Below are 19,487 nucleotides of genomic sequence, written 5' to 3' on the forward strand. Positions count from 1 at the left end.
GAGTTGTATCCGCATATGAAGGTTCAGCACAGAGTGGCAGCTTATTCTGACCACATCCCTTTGTGGTTAGATACAGATAGGGCTTTTGTTAGAAGGAAGGGTTGAAAATTATTTAGATTTGAAGCCATGTGGGTGGGGGAAAAAGAGTGTTCATCGATTATTGAGAAGGCTTGGCAATACGTGGATACTTCTACTTCTTTGTGTCATGTTATGGAGGGTATTTCAACCTGTGCAGTGGAATTGGGGAAGTGGAATAAGAGTTCTTTTGGACATGTTCAGAAATAATTGTTAAATGCAAAGCTGAAATTGAAGTTGTTGCAAGAAAGTGACCCAAGTATGTCGTTACCGCATGAGCATAAGGAAACTAGGGAGGAGGTTCAAAAGTGGCTTGAGAGAGATGAATTAATGTGGAAGTAGAGCTCTCGGTTGCTGCGGCTTCGAGAGGGTGATAGTAATTCAAGATTTTTTCACTCTAAGGCTTCTAGTTGTCGACGGAGGCATAGTATCGTGCAGTTGCAAGATGAGTCGGGAAATTGGATTAATGGAGATCAGATAGATAGATTAATCACTAATTATTTTAGCAATTTATTCTCAACTGTTGAGCAGGTAGAATTGGGGGAGGTTGTGTCTGGTGTAGAGGCAAAAGTCACAGCTGCGATGAATGTTGATCTATTGAGACCTTATATGGCTGAGGAAGTGGAAGCCGCACTTAAACAAATGCATCATTCGAAAGCTCCTGGTCCAGATGGGATGTCACCACTCTTTTTCTAGAAGTTTTGGCCTGTAATAGGTAAATTAGTTATTGCCTCTATGCTTTTAGCTTTGAATACTGGAGAGTTTCTAGGAAATTAAATCACACTTTCATCACTTTAATTCCTAAGAAAGCATCTCCCTCTAAAGTAGTTGATTTTCGACCTATTAATCTTTGTAATGTACTTTATAAGCTTTTATCAAAAGTCATTGCAAATAGACTAAAAAAAGTACTGCCTGAAGTGATTTCGGATTCTCAATGTGTGTTTGGTCCCGGTACACAAATCTCTGATAATGTTTTAGTAGCTTATGAGTTGTTATATTTTCTGAGATATAACTGGAAAAAAGAGCTTTATGTCCCTTAAACTTGATATGAGTAAGACATATGATAGGATGAAATGGGTCTTTTTGGAAAAAATGATGGAGACACTTGATTTTGATAGTGGACTGATCGGTATGGTGATGAAGTGTGTGAGAACAATCTATTTTTTCGTGCTTGTAAATGAGAGTCCAACTGGTAATATAATTCCAAGTAGAGGGATAAGACAAGGAGATCTATTATCTCCTTATTTGTTTCTATTGTGTATTGAATGTCTTATTTCCCTATTAAAGCAAAATGTTGGAAGGGAGGTGGTTGAAGGTGTTAGAATTAGTAGAGGACCCTCTAGAGTTAATTATTTGTTGTTTGCGGATGATAGCATCATATTTTGTAAAGCTGATGTCTCTACAAATGAAAAGATCCACTATTTCTTGAACAAGTATGAGAAAGCATCGAGGCAATGTATTAACAAAGACAAAACTTCTATGGTATTTAGTGGAAATGTGAATGCGGCTTTGAAAGATGAGATTATGCAACTTTGGGGACAGCTATACTCAACAGTATGAGAAGTATTTGGGCCTTCCTCCTATGGTTGGGAAATAAAAAAAACAAGCTTTCGCGGGTATTAAAAAGAGGTTGTGGAAAAGATTACAAATGTGGAAAGAAAAACTGTTATCTCAAAGGGGTAGGGAGGTTCTTATTAAGGCTGTAACAATGTCCATTCCAACATATGCTATGAGTTGTTTTTTGTTCCCTAAATCCTTGTGTCACAAGTTAGAGATGATGATGGCTAAATTCTGGTGGGGGAATCAGTCTCAGGGGCAAAAAATACACTGGGTTAGTTGGGAGAAACTGTGTAATTCAAAGTTTAGAAAAGTAATGGGTTTTAAAGATTTGAGGCTATTTAATTTGGCACTTTTAGCCCAACAAGGATGGAAACTGATATGGAATGAGGGCTCTCTTTTCTACAGAATTTATAAAGCACGGTATTTCCCAAATACCAGTTTATTTGAGGCAAAAGTTGGATTTAATGCATCCTATGCGTGGAAAGGAATTCAGGAAGCTGTCAAATGTTTGGCAAAAGGGCGTATATGGCGTGTGGGCAATGGGAAATCTGTTAGAGTCTTCAAAGATCCATGGCTTCTAGACTGTAATCTGCATGCTATCTCTCAAGGTGAAGCTGAGAGTGATGGCTATTTAAGAGTACAGTCCCTAATTGATGTAAATATAGGTTGGTGGAAGGTTCATATTTTAAGAGCTCTATTCAGTCCAAATGTGGTTCAGCAAATTTTGAAGATGAATGTTTCCATCAGTTCCGATGATTTTTTGTTTTGGGTTCACGAAAAGAATGGTATATATTTTGTAAAGAGTGCTTATAGAGTGCTACAGTAGAGTCAATCACAATCCGGTGGTCAGAATTCAAGGGAAAGTAGTCATCAAGGTTTTTGGAAATGTTTGTGGAGTTTGACGCTACCGAAAAAGATGAAAATATTTGCATGGAAGGCATGTCTAGAGCTGCTACCAACCTTCCAGAATTTGAAGAAAAAACATGTCTTAGAGGCTAACCAGTGTGTGTTTTGTGATCAAGTAAGTGAAGATGCTGCTCATGCTTTGTTTTTTTGCTCAGATGTGAGGAATGTATGGTTGGATACTTGTTCTCAGTTGGGTCTTGTGGATCCTGATGTTTCTTTTGGTATTTTGCAAACCTTGCCCGAGATAGAGGGGCAGATGAGTTATTGGCCAGATTTATTGTCATTGCTTGGGGGCTTTGGTATAGAATAAATAAGTTTCTTTATGAGAAGGTGTCTATGCAGCTCAATGAAGTAGTGAATAATGCTTTGAGTATTCAGCGGGAATATAAATAGTTGCAAGTTTTTGATGTTTCTAATAAGAAAATCAATAAAGTTGTGACTTGGCATCCCCCTCCTTTTGGTTTTTTGAAGTTGAATGTTGATGGAGCTACTTTTAGTGATCAAAATTCAGCTAGGGTGGGGGTAATTCTTAGAGATCATAATGGTGATGTAGTAGTGGCTTGTAGTAAAGCTGAAAGAGGTGTATCTTCTGTAGAATTTATTGAAGTAACTGCTTTGTTAAGGAGATTACAATTTGTGCTCAATGGGGTGTTCCAAAAGTGTTGCTAGAATCTGATTGTTTGATACTTGTGGATGCTTTGAATGGTATATATGAGTTCCTAACAAATTTTGATTTTATTCTACATGATATTCGTCGACTCATGAGAGGTTTTCAAGAGGCTAAAGTAGTTCATGTTCATCGGTTGGGCAACGTGGCTGCTCATCGGTTGGCACGATATGCTTGGGAAGTTGATGATATTGTGATGTGGTGGGACTATTGTCCTTCTTTTGTAAGTCAAGCTATTTGGCTTGATAAGATTTCTATTTGTAAGGATTCTATTTGATATCAATGAATGTTCTAGTTTTATAAAAATAAAATAAAATATTATACTAAAAATTATAAGATTAATTTATGTTATATCATAATAAAATGTTATATTAAGATTCATAACATTAATTTTATGTTATATAAAATGTTAGGGTTAATTACATTTTATTCTCGCGAACTTTTACTCAATTCATAATGTGCATCTGAAACTAATAATTGCATCAAAGTAGACCCGCTTACTTTCAAAACTTACCGATCCCTCATTCCGTCAACCAGCAGCGTCAAATCTAACGGAAATTCACTGAAAATATGTAATTTTTATCTAATTTATTATTATTGACCACATACAATATAAAGTAATATATGCTATCAATTAATAATAAATTATAAATCATTAACCATATATAAAATTATTTTATACTTAAGTTGCAAGCAAGTATGAATAATCTATGTACACAATGAAATTATTTGATAGTCATTAACCATATATAAATTAATAAAAAAATTATTTAAATTACTAAATTAAAATTAAGTGAATTATTAAAGTGGATTATGTAACTAACTCATTAAAAAAATATTTTACTATAATTATATTTATGTTTTGATAGTTACTATTTATTAACTTAGACTTTACTGTTTAGTATGCATAATTATTAATAATATCATACATTTTATATATGATTAATGATTTATGATTTATTATGAATTGATAACATATATTATTTTATATTTTATATGGTAAATGTTAATAAATTATATGAAAATTACATCTTTGCAGTGAATATTATGCACATGACCAACACATGCAGTGATTTTTTATTAGATTTGACTCTAGTGGTAGACAGATTGAGGGATTTGTAAGTTTTGAAAGTAAGTCGGTCCACTTTGATGCAATTATTAGTTTCAGAAGCATATTGTAAATTAAGTGAAAGTTCAGCAGACAAAGTATAATTAACCCCAAATGTTATTTTATAAGATTAATAGAGTACATGAATAATAAAATTTTATTTTATATTAATTAGTAATTTAGCATATAATATAAAAAATTATATATAATATAAAAATACTTTATATATAATATAAAAAAAATTAAAAATAATATATATGTACCGGTTCGAACCGGTATTCTAAAAATCAAAATCAGAACCAGATTGACTTTCAACTGGTTTTGCTAAATAGGAACTGGTATCGGACCAAACCCACCAGTTCGGTCCAGTTCACTGATTTCTTGGTTTTTTTTTTTTTTAATTTTTTTATAGCCTTAGCTATTTCTTCCAACCACTTAGAAAATTATTACAATTCATGAGGCAAGCCAATAATGCATTTAGTTAAGATGGGTAACTCAATACATTCGAGGAAACTATGGTTTATTCACAATCAAAGATAGCTTCGAAACATTATATGAAGTTAATGCTGCTTGTATCATAAAAATCAAGAAAGGCTATATCAAATGTGATAGAACCAAACATATTTTGTCAAAATTCTTTTGTACACATGAGTTCCAGAAGAGTTGTGATAGTGAGTCAAACAAATCCGATCAAGTGATAATTTGACGGATATATTCACTAAAGCTTTACCAACTGCAATATTTAAGAAATTGATACACGATATTGAAATGATTCAATACAAGAATTTTTTATTATAAACTACTGAAGTTCTACATATTTTTGAATGAGAGAAAATGATCATACGTACTGTCCTCTTTTTCCTTCACTAAGGTGTTTTTTTTTTCCTTGAATTTTCTTTACAAGGTTTTAATAAGACAATCTTAAAGTATTTCAAGATCCACAAGAATGCCGTACTTTTTTTTCTTCGCCATTTGTCTTTTTCTGTTGGGTTTTCTTTGACAAGGTTTTAACGAGACACATTCTTCGTGTATGATCATCTAAGGGGGATTGTTTTAAATCCATACATGAACTTGGTAGATGATCATTTTAGATTCCATCTTGTAGGCTTCTAGCCCATTCATGCATCAATTCTTGAAATTTCCAAACTCATCTATGTATATTATAAATTTATGTATCATCATTTCATATTCTTTATCCCCTAATGCCTATAAAAAGATAATTTAAGAATCATTTATACAATACAAAAAATTAAAAGTGAATGATATTGAATTTCTAAAGAGCTAAATTTATATTGCAATCCTTTTATTCTTTTACCATATCTCTTTAATTCAACAAAAAATATATTTTTATCTTTTAAAAGAAAATTAGTGGAGGTGGTCAATTCACCCGGATTGACATTTATTTTATCAATTTCATTAAACTATTCGTCACTCTTACATATTATATATTACACTTTTATTTTATTTTATTTTTTATTTTATACTTCATAAATTAATTAAATTTTTCTATTCATCATCTATATATCATATATTTGATAAGAGAAAAAAAATAAAAAAATAGTGTATAATGCATAAAGATGATGAATAAAATTCTTTTAATAGTTTACTATCGAATAAAAATTATAAGAATAGGAATGAACATAAATTCCCCAAACCAAATATTCATATTTTGGTGTTATCCACAGCAGTCAAACTTATCATTGATTCGTTATATAATATTGCCCCGTACCAACATAAGAGCAAGTTCTTCCGACGGCCATAGATGGCGTCCTTTGCCTTCAACACTCTGCAACCCATCTCCGTCACTCTCTGTAAGTCTTCTTCTACTTCAAGTCTTTTGAATTCCTTTTTTTCTGCATTTTCCACTTACTCACCTCCCAAACACACTAAAACAACGTTCCCCTTTCTTGTAGTTAGTTCACGTGTTAATCACATTGAAACCAGGGTGTCTGTTACGGACCAACCTCAAACAAAAACAGTGAATTTAAGAACTGTAAAAGAAGATGGCGCTGGCTTTTCTTCTGCAAGGGCTATAGATGGCAGAACAGGAAGAAAAAATGTGAAGAACCTCGGTGGTTCAGCGGTGGAGAAGACAGAAAGGACATTAACAAAAGATAAAAACGCAAGGAAGACTTTGGGTTTTAGAGAAATGAGGAAGAAGGGTTCTGGGAGTTCTTCTTTGAGGTCTAGAGACGAGAATATAATGTTTAATTCTTCAGAGGGTGGGGGTAGTATAGTGATTGATGGTAAGACAAAGAAGAAACCCAAGAAAGGTGATGATAATCGGGTGGAAAAGGAGGGGAAGGGATCTAGGAAAACTGAATCTTCAGAAGTTTCTTTGAGGATTGCATTGGACATGTGCTCGAAAAGAGGGGATGTCTTGGGCGCAATTCAATTTTACGATAAAGCATTAAGCGAAGCGATTAAGATGGGGCAGTACCATTATACTGTACTTTTGTATCTTTGTTCCTCAGCGGCTATGGGTGTTATTCATCCTTCCAAAAGTGGGAGTGGTAGTAGGACTTTGAATGCAATCGACTCAGCCAATGGAGTTTCTAGTTTAAATTCCATGGGGATGAGTGCATTGCAACACAAGGGTAACAGGAATTCAGGTGCTACGGAGTTGAGTATTCCCTTGTCAAATAATGAGCATCTAGTTGATTTTGCTACAAGTAATGGAACAAAAAATAAAATGGAGTTGGCTTCTAGTAATAGGTTCAACAATTTAGGTAGTACTTACAATGAAAAGGAGAGCTTTAGCCAGTATTCTAACAGGATTACAAAGTTGAATTCTCAACCTTTGGATGGAGTAAGTAATCCAAAAAAGGGTGGTGATGATTTTTCAAGCACAAAATATGGGAGTGGTAACCAAGAAGATCATAAAATTCAAGTTGGTGAAGATGTCAAGAAGTATGCACTTCAAAGGGGATTTGAGATCTACGAGAAGATGTGTTTGGATAATGTCCCAATGAATGAAGCAGCATTGACCTCAGTGGCTAGAATGGCAATGTCGACAGGTAATGGTGACCTGGCATTTGATATGGTGAAGCAAATGAAGTCATTGGGGATAAATCCAAGATTGCGTTCTTATGGTCCTGCCCTATCTTCTTTCTGCAATAGTGGCGATATTGACAAAGCATTTGCAGTTGAGAAACACATGTTGGAGAATGGTGTCTATCCAGAGGAGCCTGAACTGGAGGCACTCCTAAGAGCAAGTGTGGAAGCCGGTAAAGGTGACAAGGTGTACTACTTGTTACATAAACTAAGAACTAGTGTACGGAAGGTCTCATCCCCTACTGCAGATTTGATTGTTAAATGGTTTAATAGCAAAGCAGCTGCTAGAGTGGGTAAAACAAAATGGGATCAAAGTTTGATAAAGGAAGCAACTGAAAATAGAGGTGGAGGCTGGCATGGACAGGGCTGGTTGGGTAAAGGAAGGTGGAGCATTTCCTATACGACTGTTGGAGTTGATGGTTTGTGTAAATGCTGTGGGGAGAAATTGGCAATGATTGACCTTGATCCTAAAGAAACAGAGAGTTTTGCTGAGTCTGTTGCATCTATTGCTATACAGAGAGAGAGAAAATCAAGCTTTCAGAAATTTCAAGTATGAAAATTTCTTGATCGTTATTGTTCTAGTGTTGTATGTGGTCTTAACATGGAAAGTAAACAACTTTTCTATTTGCAGCAATGGCTTGACTATTATGGACCTTTTGAAGCAGTCGTAGATGCAGCCAATGTTGGTCTTTTTGACCAGAAGAAATTTGTACCATCCAAGGTATGTTGTCTGATGGCTCAAGTAATGGGATGCTGATATGACTTTCCCTTTCTTTTTTTCATTTTTAATGGTTTCTATTTTTGTATTTTTGGGTTCTTAAGGTCAGTGCTGTTGTTAATGGAATACGCCAAAAGCTTCCTTCGAAGAAATGGCCTCTTATTGTTTTGCATAACAAGCGTATAACTGGACGAAAGATGGATGAACCAGTAAATAGGGCCTTGATCGAGAAATGGAAAACTGCCGATGCACTGTATGCAACACCTACTGGGTCAAATGACGATTGGTGAGAAATATGTACCTTTGGAATCCATTTAGCTAGCCTGATATTCATTTATGATTTACTTCAATTTACTAAATTTGATGATATATTACTTCGATGATGCATTTGCATTTACAGTATTCTTGTTAATAACCTGTCCTTCAGGTACTGGTTGTATGCAGCAATAAAGTTTAAGTGCTTAATCGTGACAAATGATGAGATGAGAGACCATACATTTCAACTTCTAGGAAATGACTTCTTCCCAAAATGGAAAGAGAGGCACCAAGTGAGTGAAGCTCTTGAGCCCCAGTGCTTTCAAGTAGCCTTTCTCAGCTCTATATGGTTTATGTTGCAGATAAATAAGATTTTGAGTTATTTTGTTTTCTTTTCTTGATAATTTGGTCCAAAATTGCTTTCTGATTTCTGCGACTGGTAGTTATTTTTCTTCTAGAAAATATATTTTAATGCATTTGTCCTAACAAAGCAATTTTTTGAATATAAGGTGCATTTCAGATTTTCTCATGCTGGTCCGGTCTTTCACATGCCTCCTCCTTGCTCTGTTGTAATTCAGGTTAGAACCAATTGATTCCTGGTATGGGGTACCATTTATTTCCAAAGTAAACTAAAAAATGGATGAAAGTTATGAGTAGTCTGATATTTGTATTTCTGCAGTTATGAGTAGTAACTATTGAAAGGAGATAAATCAGTGATCTAACTACAATTAGTGTACATGTTGACAGGAATCTGATTATGGCCACTGGCATATTCCAGTTGTATCAGAACATGATTATGAAACAGAAAGAATATGGCTATGTTTTACTCGTGCTAAATCGTTTATGGCAAGGCAAGATTCTGCTTCTAGACCTGAAGGTAATTCACTAATTTCAATCAAATTAATTATTTGTTTTTTAACCATGTTGGTCAGCAACACTAAATTCACAATGCCTTGTTGCTTAATAATAGCAACCCTCAGAGCATATTTCGTCCATTCCATTAAAAATGAATGCGTTAAAAAACTTCTCTTACTTAGAATTTGAAATGTAAATAGTCACATGATCTGGAATGAGTGTAATTTACTCTGGGGAATCATTAATATTCGATAGGATTTTAGAAATTTTAAAGTATATATCCAGAGATTATTCTCTATTATGGTATTCTGTGTTTAATAATCGTGCAAGGGAGCATTATGTATATTTAGATCCAGATGCCAAAGTGGTGCAAAAGTGTATCTGAAACTTCCTAGACAGTTACATTGCAAAATTCTTAATGTGATTTCACTAAGTCATAAGACGAGAAACTGTATTGAAATAATAGAAGAAATCTTATAAGTTACTCTTGAAGTGTTTTCAGATTGTGTAAACACGTTGTTGATGGGTCATTCCGATCCTCTCCGAAGCTAGCGTCTATCCAACTTGGTAAAAGTGCCACACGTTGAGATTGTTCTTCAATGCTTGTCGCATCTAGCTCAACGGATACGTTTTCCTAATTGAAATTACCTTTTCCTAATTGAAATTACCAAGTCCCTCATCTTCTCTCTAATCTAAACCAAGGAAAAAGAGTCCTTTGTGCTTATTCCATTTGGTTGCCAAAACAGATTGTAGAAAAGAGAAAATGTTAGGTTTCAATTTCCGTTCCATCACAGGTTGTTATAAATCCTAATAAATATTCAGTTCTTCTGTTCAATCTCCACTGTCCTCTAGAATCCTAACAATGAAATAAAAATGGTTGCAAGCAAAAATAAATAAATAAAATCAAATATAAATGGTAAATGCGAAATATCATCAATGATTTCTTTCTAAGCCAGAGGCTTCTTTAATATGAAGAAATCTGAGAACTGGGTTGGGACTGGGAATTTTTTCTTGGAATGGTCAAACTTGAGTATAGATAGACAAGTCAAGACAAACTCGGTATTTTTGTATTTGCCAGCAGGATAGAAATGCAGAGAATCCTTTTGGGAAAGTAAGTGTAGTAGGTTGATATTAGTTTGTTTCGAGTATTTATTTTCAAAATATTGAATTTTCTGATATAACCTGCCGTTCATATAAATTTTGTAAAGACTACTAAAGAATTTCCATGTCTTATTCAAATTTTATAATTGCAAATGAAAATGGGGCTTTGACAAAGTTTATATGGTCTATCTTAACCGAACCCCAATGCATTATGAAAACTTCTTTGAAACTTCATGTCATTTTATTTTGGAGAGCCAAATTCTTGGAGAGTATAACATGGCACCGCAGCCTTGTCCCTGTCTGCCTAACTTGTTAGGAACTAAAATATTGAGAAGCTTCCATGCCTAAAATTTCGTTAGTTATTATACGCAGTGTTCTTCACATATTCATTGAGATTTAGTTCTGTTTTTGGCCTAGAGGTATGCATATGTATTGTTTAAGCTGGAAATTGCTTTTTACTCTCACACACACAGTCACACCTTTTCATTGTCATCTATGAGTTGATAGTAACCGTCTTTTGTGTTAATGGATTCAACTCAACTTCACTGCTGATAGACTGTCCGACTGTGCTTGCTTGTAATAAACAGAATCTCAATCCCTTCAGCGTAATGAGGGACATGCTAGGTCAGCTGCTCAAACTGAAGTGAAGATAAAGTCACAACCTTCTGATGCAAAACGTGAAAATAAAAGTCCAACTCAGGAAATCTACAAAAATCTGAGAGAGATCCTGTTAGCATCTGCATGCTCGAATGATCATCACACTATACTACAACAGATTGAGACTGCAGAGATGTATGGTAACTGTGTACTTGATTTTCAAATATAAACCATATGGCTTTCCTGCTTGGGACCTCAAATGATGCTGTGGGAAACCGAACTCCAAACCAAGATCTCCTTGAACAGTCACGTGGCTCATGCAACCGGCCATCTTGCTCGACAGAAAGCTCTGCAGTTCAGAGTACTTTTTTGTCGCTGATGAATTTAAATGTACTTCTTTGAGTCTTCTTGGCATCATGATGTTAATCTTATCAGAGGAGTTTTTTTAGGGGCTGCTGTGAAATTCTTCTGGGGTTCCTCTCACGTTAGTTGGGGGCGAGAGGAGGTCAATTCATGCAAAGGTGTTGTCTTCTTTATTCAGAAAAAAGTAGTAGTCTTCTATTCTATCTTCCTTCTGTATAGTCATTTCATCTTTTAGCTAGTATTAAAAAAAAAAAAAAAAAAAAAGAATTTGCAGAGAACTGCTGCTGGAATATTTTACAGCAAGCCTTGTCTGCCAGCCGCATGCCCAAGATGCTTTAGATACTAGGATTTCTTGGGCAAAATCATTCGGCTCAGCCGTTAACCATGATCAATCAGGTAGAATCCTACCGAAGCCATGTGTATGATTCATAAATCATTTATGTCTCTCCGCCAGTCGTTCCTTTTTGCAATGTTCATCATTTCACTGCAAATTATGGGTATTCTTTAGTATTTTGGTGCAGCCAAAAGAACTGAAGAAGGAAAACAAAAAGGATAGAAAGAAAAAGAGCAGTAGTATATCCAGCATCTTCACCCTTACTTTGGGTAGAAAAATGACTCCACTTAGGCTTTGTGTGCTTATGAAAAAGCTCCATGCATGTTCCATTTTACCAAATAGCTCATGAGGGTTATTAGGTCATGCTCCATTGTTCCTATTATTTAAGCTCCCATATTAGATAATGCTCTGTTTTTTCACAACTCTAATAAAATGAAATTATTTTTTGCATTCAACAAGGAGCCACTCTTTGTAGGAGCTGGGGCTGGAACCTAGTCGAGACGTTGTTTCCAGATATTCAATGCCAATAAAAAAGGGTTTTGTTATATATAAGTCATTATTCACTTTCACACTTTATATCTGACAGTTTTTTTTTTTTTTCTTTTTCATAAAGTGTAAAGTGTGATATAGTAAATAATAATTGATAAGAAGAATTATTCATAAAAAAAAAGATAACGGGTGTTTCCCACCTCCTGGTGGACCACTCCTTGATGGTAGGAGTGGCTACAACCCAGGATGCCAATAATTGGCAAAGATTATTCATAGCATTTAGAAAGGACGTGTAGTCTATTAGTCTTGCATGACTTTATGTTCATGTGACAATATTTCTGTCAAATATTTAAACAGCGAAAGATGAAAGGATTTATTGATAACAACTAACAAGCTGAATCTGTGATAAGAATGAAGAAAATCATACAAGACAAATAAGAAAAGAATAATGTTATATATAATTGTAGAATGTATAAAAATTGTATAATCGTTTTAAAAAAAATAGAATTTATTTATAAAAAGTTAATCTTTTTTATATAAATTTTATATTTATTTATTTTTTTAAAATGATTATACGATACATACTTAACTAGATGCATCATTTCTCGTCAGAAAAAACTAGACAAAAGTTTTCTTCCATCTTTGCTAGACAAGTCATCGATAGAGACATAGCATAGACCTGTCACATTACGTGATTTTAAAAAAAAAAATATGTAAGAAAAGAAAGATAATGAAAAATAATTATTGCACGATATCAATATTTATATGTCTATCACATCGGTGTGGTGTGGTTTGGATTGAGTATACAGAGAGTTTCATATCATCTAATTTGATAATAAAAAATTAATTTTTATTTAAATTAATTGAATAGTGAGATAGTTTTATTTCATTTTATCTCATCTCATTCGATAATAAAAAATTAATTTTTATTCAAATCGATCATCGCATGCTGATTTAAAAATAATTTTTAATATTTTTATAAGATGATAAAATTTCAAATAGTAACTTTTCTAAGATAACAAAAAAAGAAAAAAAATGTTCAACTTTTCTTTCAAATCAGCAATATGACAAAAACATAACTCATGTCTTCATCTTTTTTAACAAATAAATATATTTATAAATAAAATAAAATAATTATAAATACTATACAATCATCTGTAGAATTCATATCTATCTCTCTAATAATTTAAAACTATTTCATCTCTCTTTCAATTCAAATTTTTTAAAAATTATCTCAATTCTTAAATTTTATTATTATTTATAAATTATTTTAACTCATTTTATCTTATCTTTCAATCCAAACGGACCTAATTGCAAAAAAAAAAAATAATAATAATAATTGGCTATCACAGCAATTTTGAATCTTTATTAGCAAATTATTTCATAGGCCAAAAAACAAAATCGGCATTATACTTTCTTAAAACAGAAAAATAAATAAAAGGATATTTTATTCGAAAGATATGGCAGTATATAGAGGAGTCTGGCACTCGCTGCTGAGCATGCTGTCAGTGAGTCAGTGACCCAAGGCACTTTCTTTTAGAAAGGAATGAACACGAAATCACGGGGTTGAAACTGTTTTTGTCATCTTCCACCATGAACATGTATGTACGTGCTCTACAAGCCTTTGGTTGTTTTTCCATGTTCAGTCCATTGTGGGAAACTCATCATCAGAACTTCACGAGCCTCCAGTCACCGACCTCTCTTTCTGTCTCTCGGCCCCATCTTTCATTACAACCCGTACTCATCCTAATCCACCACTTATTCGAAATACAGCCGGAGAGAGCGAGACAGAGTTTTTGTAGTATTTGGAGGCTGTTCTCTCTTCAGGCTTGAAACCCACCTGTTTTTTTTTTTTAATCTTCAACTGCATTTAGCTATAGAAAGAAGCAAAGAGAGAATGCAGGAGTACTCTGTGTCTGCTGCTTCTTCTTCTTCTTCTTCCTCCTTTCAAAGTCTAGAGGATGATCCCAGGCCTGAGGATATCATACGCTTTGAAAAGTCTCTACAGGTGCACTTTCATCTCCACTAAATTTTGCAGCTTTTGTTCATTTCATGACAATTAATTAGTTTTCTGATTGCAGGAACTTAGAGAGTTACGTGCTCAGCTTCATTATGCTGCCGATTATTCGGAAACGACGTTCTTGAATGCCAAAGAGAAGAAAATGTGAGTACCTTGATTAAAATTACCTAAACGGTTGGCCGTTTACTGGTAGTTTAATTAGTTACTCCATATGAAAACGGTCCACTGTTTCTAGTATTTAAGAACCGGTCAGTCTTTTGTATGCAGGGTGATGGAAAACACAAAAGAGTACATATGCAGGTCCGTGGTCACTGTTGTTGATCACCTTGGGACTGTCTCTGCTGACCTCAACTGCCGAATTTCTCAGATTAATGCTTTTTCTGATGCCGAGCTTCGAATCAATTGCCTAAAGCAAGTTAGTACTGATATTGTTTTGAAAAATTGAACTTGTTTTGTAAATCAAATCATGTCAATTAGCAGGACAGTGTCAGTGAATGTGTCCTCATATCGACTCATTGCTCGCGCTGATCATGGTGCATGTCAATACAGTAAGATGATATAGTTATAACAAGTATTTAAACTTGTTTGGTGCATTTGGCAGAGACTTCTGGTATGTGAACAATATGCTCACAAGCTTGCTCTATCTAGACTACGGTGGAGTGAGAGTATGAGAAGATATCATCGTCGTTATTTATCAATGCGTAATTATCTTGACAAAACTTCATATTTGCTACTAGTCTAGCAAAAAATGTGCATAATTTATTCCCTATTTAATTTAATTAATGCTTTTTATGCCCCCACTTTGGATCAGCAATTACAACCGTTGAGAAAGCATGTGAAGAAGGTTCAAGGTAAAAGTTTTTCCATTCTACGCCTACTCTAAAACACTGAAATTAAGGTTGTGGGGACTGTTGGGCTGCATGCATGGCTTCACATTGTGGCGAAAGAGGGTTCAAACAAGAACACATTTTCAACCCTGTGTTGAATACTCTTATCATTCCTCGAGTATAACTAAAATAGTAGCAATTTAAGAAGAAACAAAAAAGGCACATCCTCGAGTGTGTTGTGGGTTTTGTTCATGTAGTGCACACATAAGCTTTGCATTGCAGCCTGCACAATGACCTTCCTATGACAGCAATTAATCTGGGACAGAACTGGAGTTTCCATTGCTATGATAGATTCGATATAAATACAGGGATACTGATGATCAAACTGATGGCAAGATCATAGACCAACATGAACTTGAAAGAGAGGACGTGCCGCTTTTCTTGTACACATACACTCATAAGCCCTCTCTTGAGAAAGGGGACAGCGACTTAGCATTAGGTAATTTAGAAAAAAATAACAAATATTCTCTTATCAACAAGCAATGGATGGGCTTTTCTCTTTTTCGTACAGTACTAATTTTGTTCTTTCACATGGTATAGCATTGCCTGTTCGTGATGGTTTGTCTGTATTGTCAAAAGGTCTAAATACCACTTTTCATTTCCAGGTGAGTGAGGTTTTATATACAGTATTGCCTCTGATACCACTCCATAACCACGGCTATGGATTTCATTTTTTACTCTTTTGGTGCAGGGTGTTCAAAAGATTGGACGAAGTCGAAAGTCATTCCAGGGTAGTGACATCTTATCCCTCATTCGGCGAACCAAACGAACGACATGAATAATTAAGGATCTCCACTTCCATCTGTTTATTTTGCCTTCCTTGTATCATTGGTGGAAATGCTTTATTGAGTAGAGATTTGAAGTTTCTCTGTGGGGAGGAATCATAAAATTAGGACAGCCACCCAAATGCCATGGTATTTGAACCAACTTAGGAATTTCTATTGCGTTATGACTGCTCCTATTGCTAATGGTATGTTGCTTACTGAGAGATTTTACTCTTGAAAGTTGCTCTCTTGATGGTCTAAATTCACCGAAGTTGTCATTTCCAAGAGTCTACTGATGTGATTAAAATCTGAGTTTGTCCTGTATTTTATACATTGAGTCGAGATTATATAGTAAGCCAACTTTTGTCTTTTTTCTGAAGTTTAATGTCAAGATGAAATCTGGAGCCTTCAGCAATTTATTTATTTATTTTGTTCTCTTTCCTAAACTAAAGAGGCCTCATGAATCCGATCAGATACTATCAAATTCATGGAAATGTGTTAATATCAAATTTTCTTTTCTTTATCTTTCTGACTTGGGTATTGTGGCTAATATCGAGCTGTCATCAAGACCAAATGTACAGAGAAAAAAGCTGAAACCAGAAAGGAGGACAAGAGAAAAAAAAAATAGTGTACAAGTCAAGAAAGCCAGAATTAAAGTGCATTCCAAGTGCATCAACCGCACTAATAAAATGCAGACTTCCCTTTCCACGCTCGGAAGGAAGCACGAAGACAAGAATTACTAACTCAACCGAATCCTACATGGGTCTGGATATTTACACTTTTAGCTTTTAGCTTGAGTCGTCCTTCTACTTGCAAGTCTGTTTCGTAAGACACCTTCCACACACTTGCCATGACAAAATTTGATTTACAGCGTATGTCTTCCACACTGACTTGCAGATATAATTTGTTAGCCCTACATTTCACTCCCTCTCTATCTCAATTGTATTTTTCTTCCTTTCTTTGTCATCTTTTGCTACTGGCACTAATGGCGAGCCGTTGGACTTCTTAGTCCACTCAGGTTCTCAAGCTTCTCTAAATAGGACATCTTCTTGGCGGTCACAACGTTCCCAAGTTTGCTCTTATACCTGTCATTTTCTTCTTTAAAGTAGCTGTCCACATTGCCTGTTGGGTAATTCTTCTTCATTTCAGTTGCTCCCTTATCCCAATTCCAACCCATGAAATCCGATAGTGTCCTTGAATTCGGTGCCTCGGAAGAACACCACTTGTCTATCTCTTCACGAGCCAATGGTGAAGAATCCACTGCACTGTTCCTGTTGGGTTCTGCTTGTAGTGGTTTTTGAGTGCGAGAATCAGCATACAGGACATCCTCAATTCTGGACAGGACATTGAATGCTAAGCTTTCTATTATCCTTGAATAGCTCTCTAAAATAGCCTGTCCCACATCCTGTGCAGATTAAGTACAAAAATAATGGGTTTCTTAGTTCTATGTAGTTTGAGAAATAGTAAAAGCTAGAAAGGAAAAAAAGAAAAAGAAAAAAAGAAATAATGAAACAGAAAAGGGGGCAGTTGAATGTTGTTCTTTACCATATTATATTGGATCTTCGATATGTCAAGTACAGATTGTGGAAGTCCTGGAAACCGCTGCTTAAGTAGGAGTAAGATGGTTTCTGCTCTTTCTTCAAAGAGTTCTCTCTTCTCCAAGCTCACACCTGAAGCCCAAGCAGACTTTCCATCCTTGCTGTGCATCTTCCTCTTCCAAATCACAATCGAGGCCTCGATTCTGTTCTTAAGGTCAAGCACTTTATGCTCCGTGGTCAAGTCCATGGTTGAGAGGAATTGCCCTGGATCAAAGTACTCTACTGTAATGCTCTTATAGATCGAGTCTCCAAGGCTTGCTCTCCCATTCTGTTGAAATATAACAGCACAAATCAACCTATGTAACACAATTACAGAAGCCATTGTCAATGAGGGTATTTCATCTTATTACCTTTGGCAGGGATTCAATATAGCTTTCAGGGATCTCCATTTCTGACAATACTTGAGCATTTATTGCCATGGCTGCCTTTAGTACTTGGTTCACAGATTCTTTCTGAAAGAGCAGCCATTTTCGGAAGACATTGGATAGTCCATTCGATGGAACTTTAACAGTGGGTAACCACCATTTATCATCATTTCTACCGGCGTTACCCTGCTCAGATTCATTGGCATCTTTGGACACATACCAGAACTCGTTTTGGCTTCCAAAGTTTTCCAGGTAGCCCTGTTCATTATAATTTCATCAGTCCAAGTTGTGAATTGATCTAGGCCATATGAAAGAATGATCCTTCTATACAGAAACAAGAAGTACTTACAATGAGCATTGCATCAAGCTTGCGGAGTGCAGGAATGTTCATGAGCAGATCACTTCTTTGTTTTGTCACCATTATCTATGAAAATAGGGAAAAACTGTTGAGGAAAACAAATATGGTCAAAATTACACAGGTTGCGTGTGTGTGTGTGTGAGAGAGAGAGATTTATCACCTCCATATTTGTTCCATCCATGGATTTCTGTTGTGAAGGAACAAATTCCACAATGTGATCAGTTACAGATAAAAGCCACTCAATTTCTTTTCTCCATCTTGATTTCCTCTCTGGAGACATGGGCTCCAGCTTCGATTTTTCTCCAAAAACAGATGCTGCAATATTGCAGGAAAACAAGAAGGACAAACAACATATCTCAGCAATATTGCTTAATTTTATTTCATCTTCCTTCAAAACCGAAACTGAACAAATATCAGAAGGGAAAAAAAAGTACCAGCAAGGTTTGTGATGGCATTTGACAAAGCCAAAGCCGAAGAAACACCCTTTCCACCACCCGACATATCTTCACCAAGAAGCAGCTTAGAAAACCTGTCCTTCATCATATCCATATCTGAACAAAGCCACAGAAAAAATTTAAAAGAAGAAATTATTGGGTTAAAGAGAAAAAGACATTATGCAATTATATATGATTTTCTTTTGTGTCATCAGATTGACATGGAGCTATAGCAACTTAAAACTGCAAGCCAATTAAGATAAGATTCTACCTGAATTTGGCCTGGCAGCTTGAGGACTTCCTGCCCCAGCTCCACTTCTATCCAACCGTGAAATTGGACCCATGCAACGATCAGCCGACGAACCAATATGGTGGCGCTCCAATGGACTTCCTAAAAACCTCGTTTCATGACATCTTGAAAGCACCTTCTCTTCTGCAGCCTCTAAACCATCCTGCCCATTCTCAATGATCATACTCTGAACCTGCCGGCCTGGAATATCAAACATCTTCTTGAAATTGAATGATCTGGACTTCTGTACGCTGTTTAGGTGTCCGAAGGCTCGGACCATAGTTTAACAAAAAGAAACCAAGGGAGAAACAAACCAAATGACAATGATATGGGACAAACTAACTTGGTTACACGACAGCTAAAGTTAATGATGTTCTATAGGAGAAAGAGGAGAAGAACCCCTTCTCCTAACTTAATGAGAGGCTAGAGATAGGATTTGCATGGCTTTTTTTTTATTTTATTTTTACAAATGTTGATAGATTATGAGAAGGAAGAACTGTTTAGTGCAAATATTCTATTTTTTGCAAGTATGGAACGTGGGGTGCATGTTTGAGGAAGAGAAACGAGGGGTGGTCAGCATACGAAACAAGTACAAAACGAATTAACAAAACGTTAAACGGTAATTTGCTGGGGTTTGTTCAGGGAATGAGTGGATGGGAGGAGGCTGGTCGGACAAAAAGCCCGGGAAAA

At 35.4% G+C, this 19,487-nt stretch overlaps 3 protein-coding genes across 5 annotated transcripts; 2 read left to right on the plus strand and 1 right to left on the minus strand.

Moving 5' to 3' along the window:
• The first annotated feature begins 6,011 nt into the window (after nt 1-6,011).
• On the plus strand, nt 6,012-12,071 carry LOC108979376 (proteinaceous RNase P 1, chloroplastic/mitochondrial-like). 3 transcript variants are annotated; one of them, XR_004797793.1, is made up of 9 exons: nt 6,012-6,127; nt 6,230-7,920; nt 8,002-8,091; nt 8,193-8,374; nt 8,516-8,636; nt 8,853-8,921; nt 9,091-9,220; nt 10,887-11,417; nt 12,053-12,071. XR_004797793.1 is itself a non-coding variant. In XM_018950050.2 (8 exons), the coding sequence occupies exons 1-8, from the start codon at nt 6,079-6,081 to the stop codon at nt 11,123-11,125; spliced, it is 2,571 nt and encodes an 856-aa protein (XP_018805595.1). In that variant the 5' UTR covers nt 6,012-6,078; the 3' UTR covers nt 11,126-11,529. The 3 variants fall into 3 exon arrangements, 1 of the variants encoding a protein (XP_018805595.1); XR_001994190.2 differs by lacking the exon at nt 12,053-12,071 and having other exon boundaries at nt 10,887-11,257; nt 11,346-11,462; XM_018950050.2 differs by lacking the exon at nt 12,053-12,071 and having other exon boundaries at nt 10,887-11,529.
• A 1,651-nt stretch (nt 12,072-13,722) lies between these two features.
• On the plus strand, nt 13,723-16,176 carry LOC108979378 (probable protein ABIL5). Its single transcript, XM_018950052.2, has 8 exons — nt 13,723-14,090; nt 14,164-14,246; nt 14,370-14,517; nt 14,704-14,803; nt 14,914-14,953; nt 15,298-15,428; nt 15,530-15,594; nt 15,681-16,176. Exons 1-8 carry the CDS (start codon nt 13,980-13,982, stop codon nt 15,765-15,767), a joined length of 765 nt encoding a protein of 254 aa, XP_018805597.1. The 5' UTR covers nt 13,723-13,979; the 3' UTR covers nt 15,768-16,176.
• Nucleotides 16,177-16,404: 228 nt separating this feature from the next.
• On the minus strand, nt 16,405-19,239 carry LOC108979377 (rho guanine nucleotide exchange factor 8-like). The gene is made up of 7 exons (XM_018950051.2): nt 18,780-19,239; nt 18,509-18,625; nt 18,235-18,389; nt 18,066-18,140; nt 17,702-17,974; nt 17,299-17,619; nt 16,405-17,158 (listed from the first exon to the last, which is right to left on the minus strand). The coding sequence occupies exons 1-7, from the start codon at nt 19,075-19,077 to the stop codon at nt 16,736-16,738; spliced, it is 1,662 nt and encodes a 553-aa protein (XP_018805596.1). The 5' UTR covers nt 19,078-19,239; the 3' UTR covers nt 16,405-16,735.
• Nucleotides 19,240-19,487: the final 248 nt, after the last annotated feature.

The sequence above is a fragment of the Juglans regia genome, chromosome 1 (genome assembly GCF_001411555.2).
Source record: "Juglans regia cultivar Chandler chromosome 1, Walnut 2.0, whole genome shotgun sequence".
Lineage (NCBI taxonomy): Eukaryota > Viridiplantae > Streptophyta > Magnoliopsida > Fagales > Juglandaceae > Juglans > Juglans regia.

What these genes read in the sequence shown, in the direction of transcription:
- LOC108979377 (XM_018950051.2), bottom strand. Translation starts at nt 19,077, where the DNA reads ATGGTCCGAGCCTTCGGACACCTAAACAGCGTACAGAAGTCCAGATCA. An exon ending in AGCTGCCAGGCCAAATTCAG is followed by an intron (nt 18,626 to 18,779) that starts GTAGAATCTTAT and finishes GGCTTTGTTCAG; the next exon opens with ATATGGATATGATGAAGGAC. An exon ending in TGCCATCACAAACCTTGCTG is followed by an intron (nt 18,390 to 18,508) that starts GTACTTTTTTTT and finishes GCAATATTGCAG; the next exon opens with CATCTGTTTTTGGAGAAAAA.
- LOC108979378 (XM_018950052.2), top strand. Translation starts at nt 13,980, where the DNA reads ATGCAGGAGTACTCTGTGTCTGCTGCTTCTTCTTCTTCTTCTTCCTCC. An exon ending in GCTTTGAAAAGTCTCTACAG is followed by an intron (nt 14,091 to 14,163) that starts GTGCACTTTCAT and finishes TTCTGATTGCAG; the next exon opens with GAACTTAGAGAGTTACGTGC. An exon ending in GGACAGCGACTTAGCATTAG is followed by an intron (nt 15,429 to 15,529) that starts GTAATTTAGAAA and finishes CACATGGTATAG; the next exon opens with CATTGCCTGTTCGTGATGGT.
- LOC108979376 (XM_018950050.2), top strand. Translation starts at nt 6,079, where the DNA reads ATGGCGTCCTTTGCCTTCAACACTCTGCAACCCATCTCCGTCACTCTC. An exon ending in CTTGCTCTGTTGTAATTCAG is followed by an intron (nt 8,922 to 9,090) that starts GTTAGAACCAAT and finishes ACATGTTGACAG; the next exon opens with GAATCTGATTATGGCCACTG. An exon ending in TTCTGCTTCTAGACCTGAAG is followed by an intron (nt 9,221 to 10,886) that starts GTAATTCACTAA and finishes TGTAATAAACAG; the next exon opens with AATCTCAATCCCTTCAGCGT.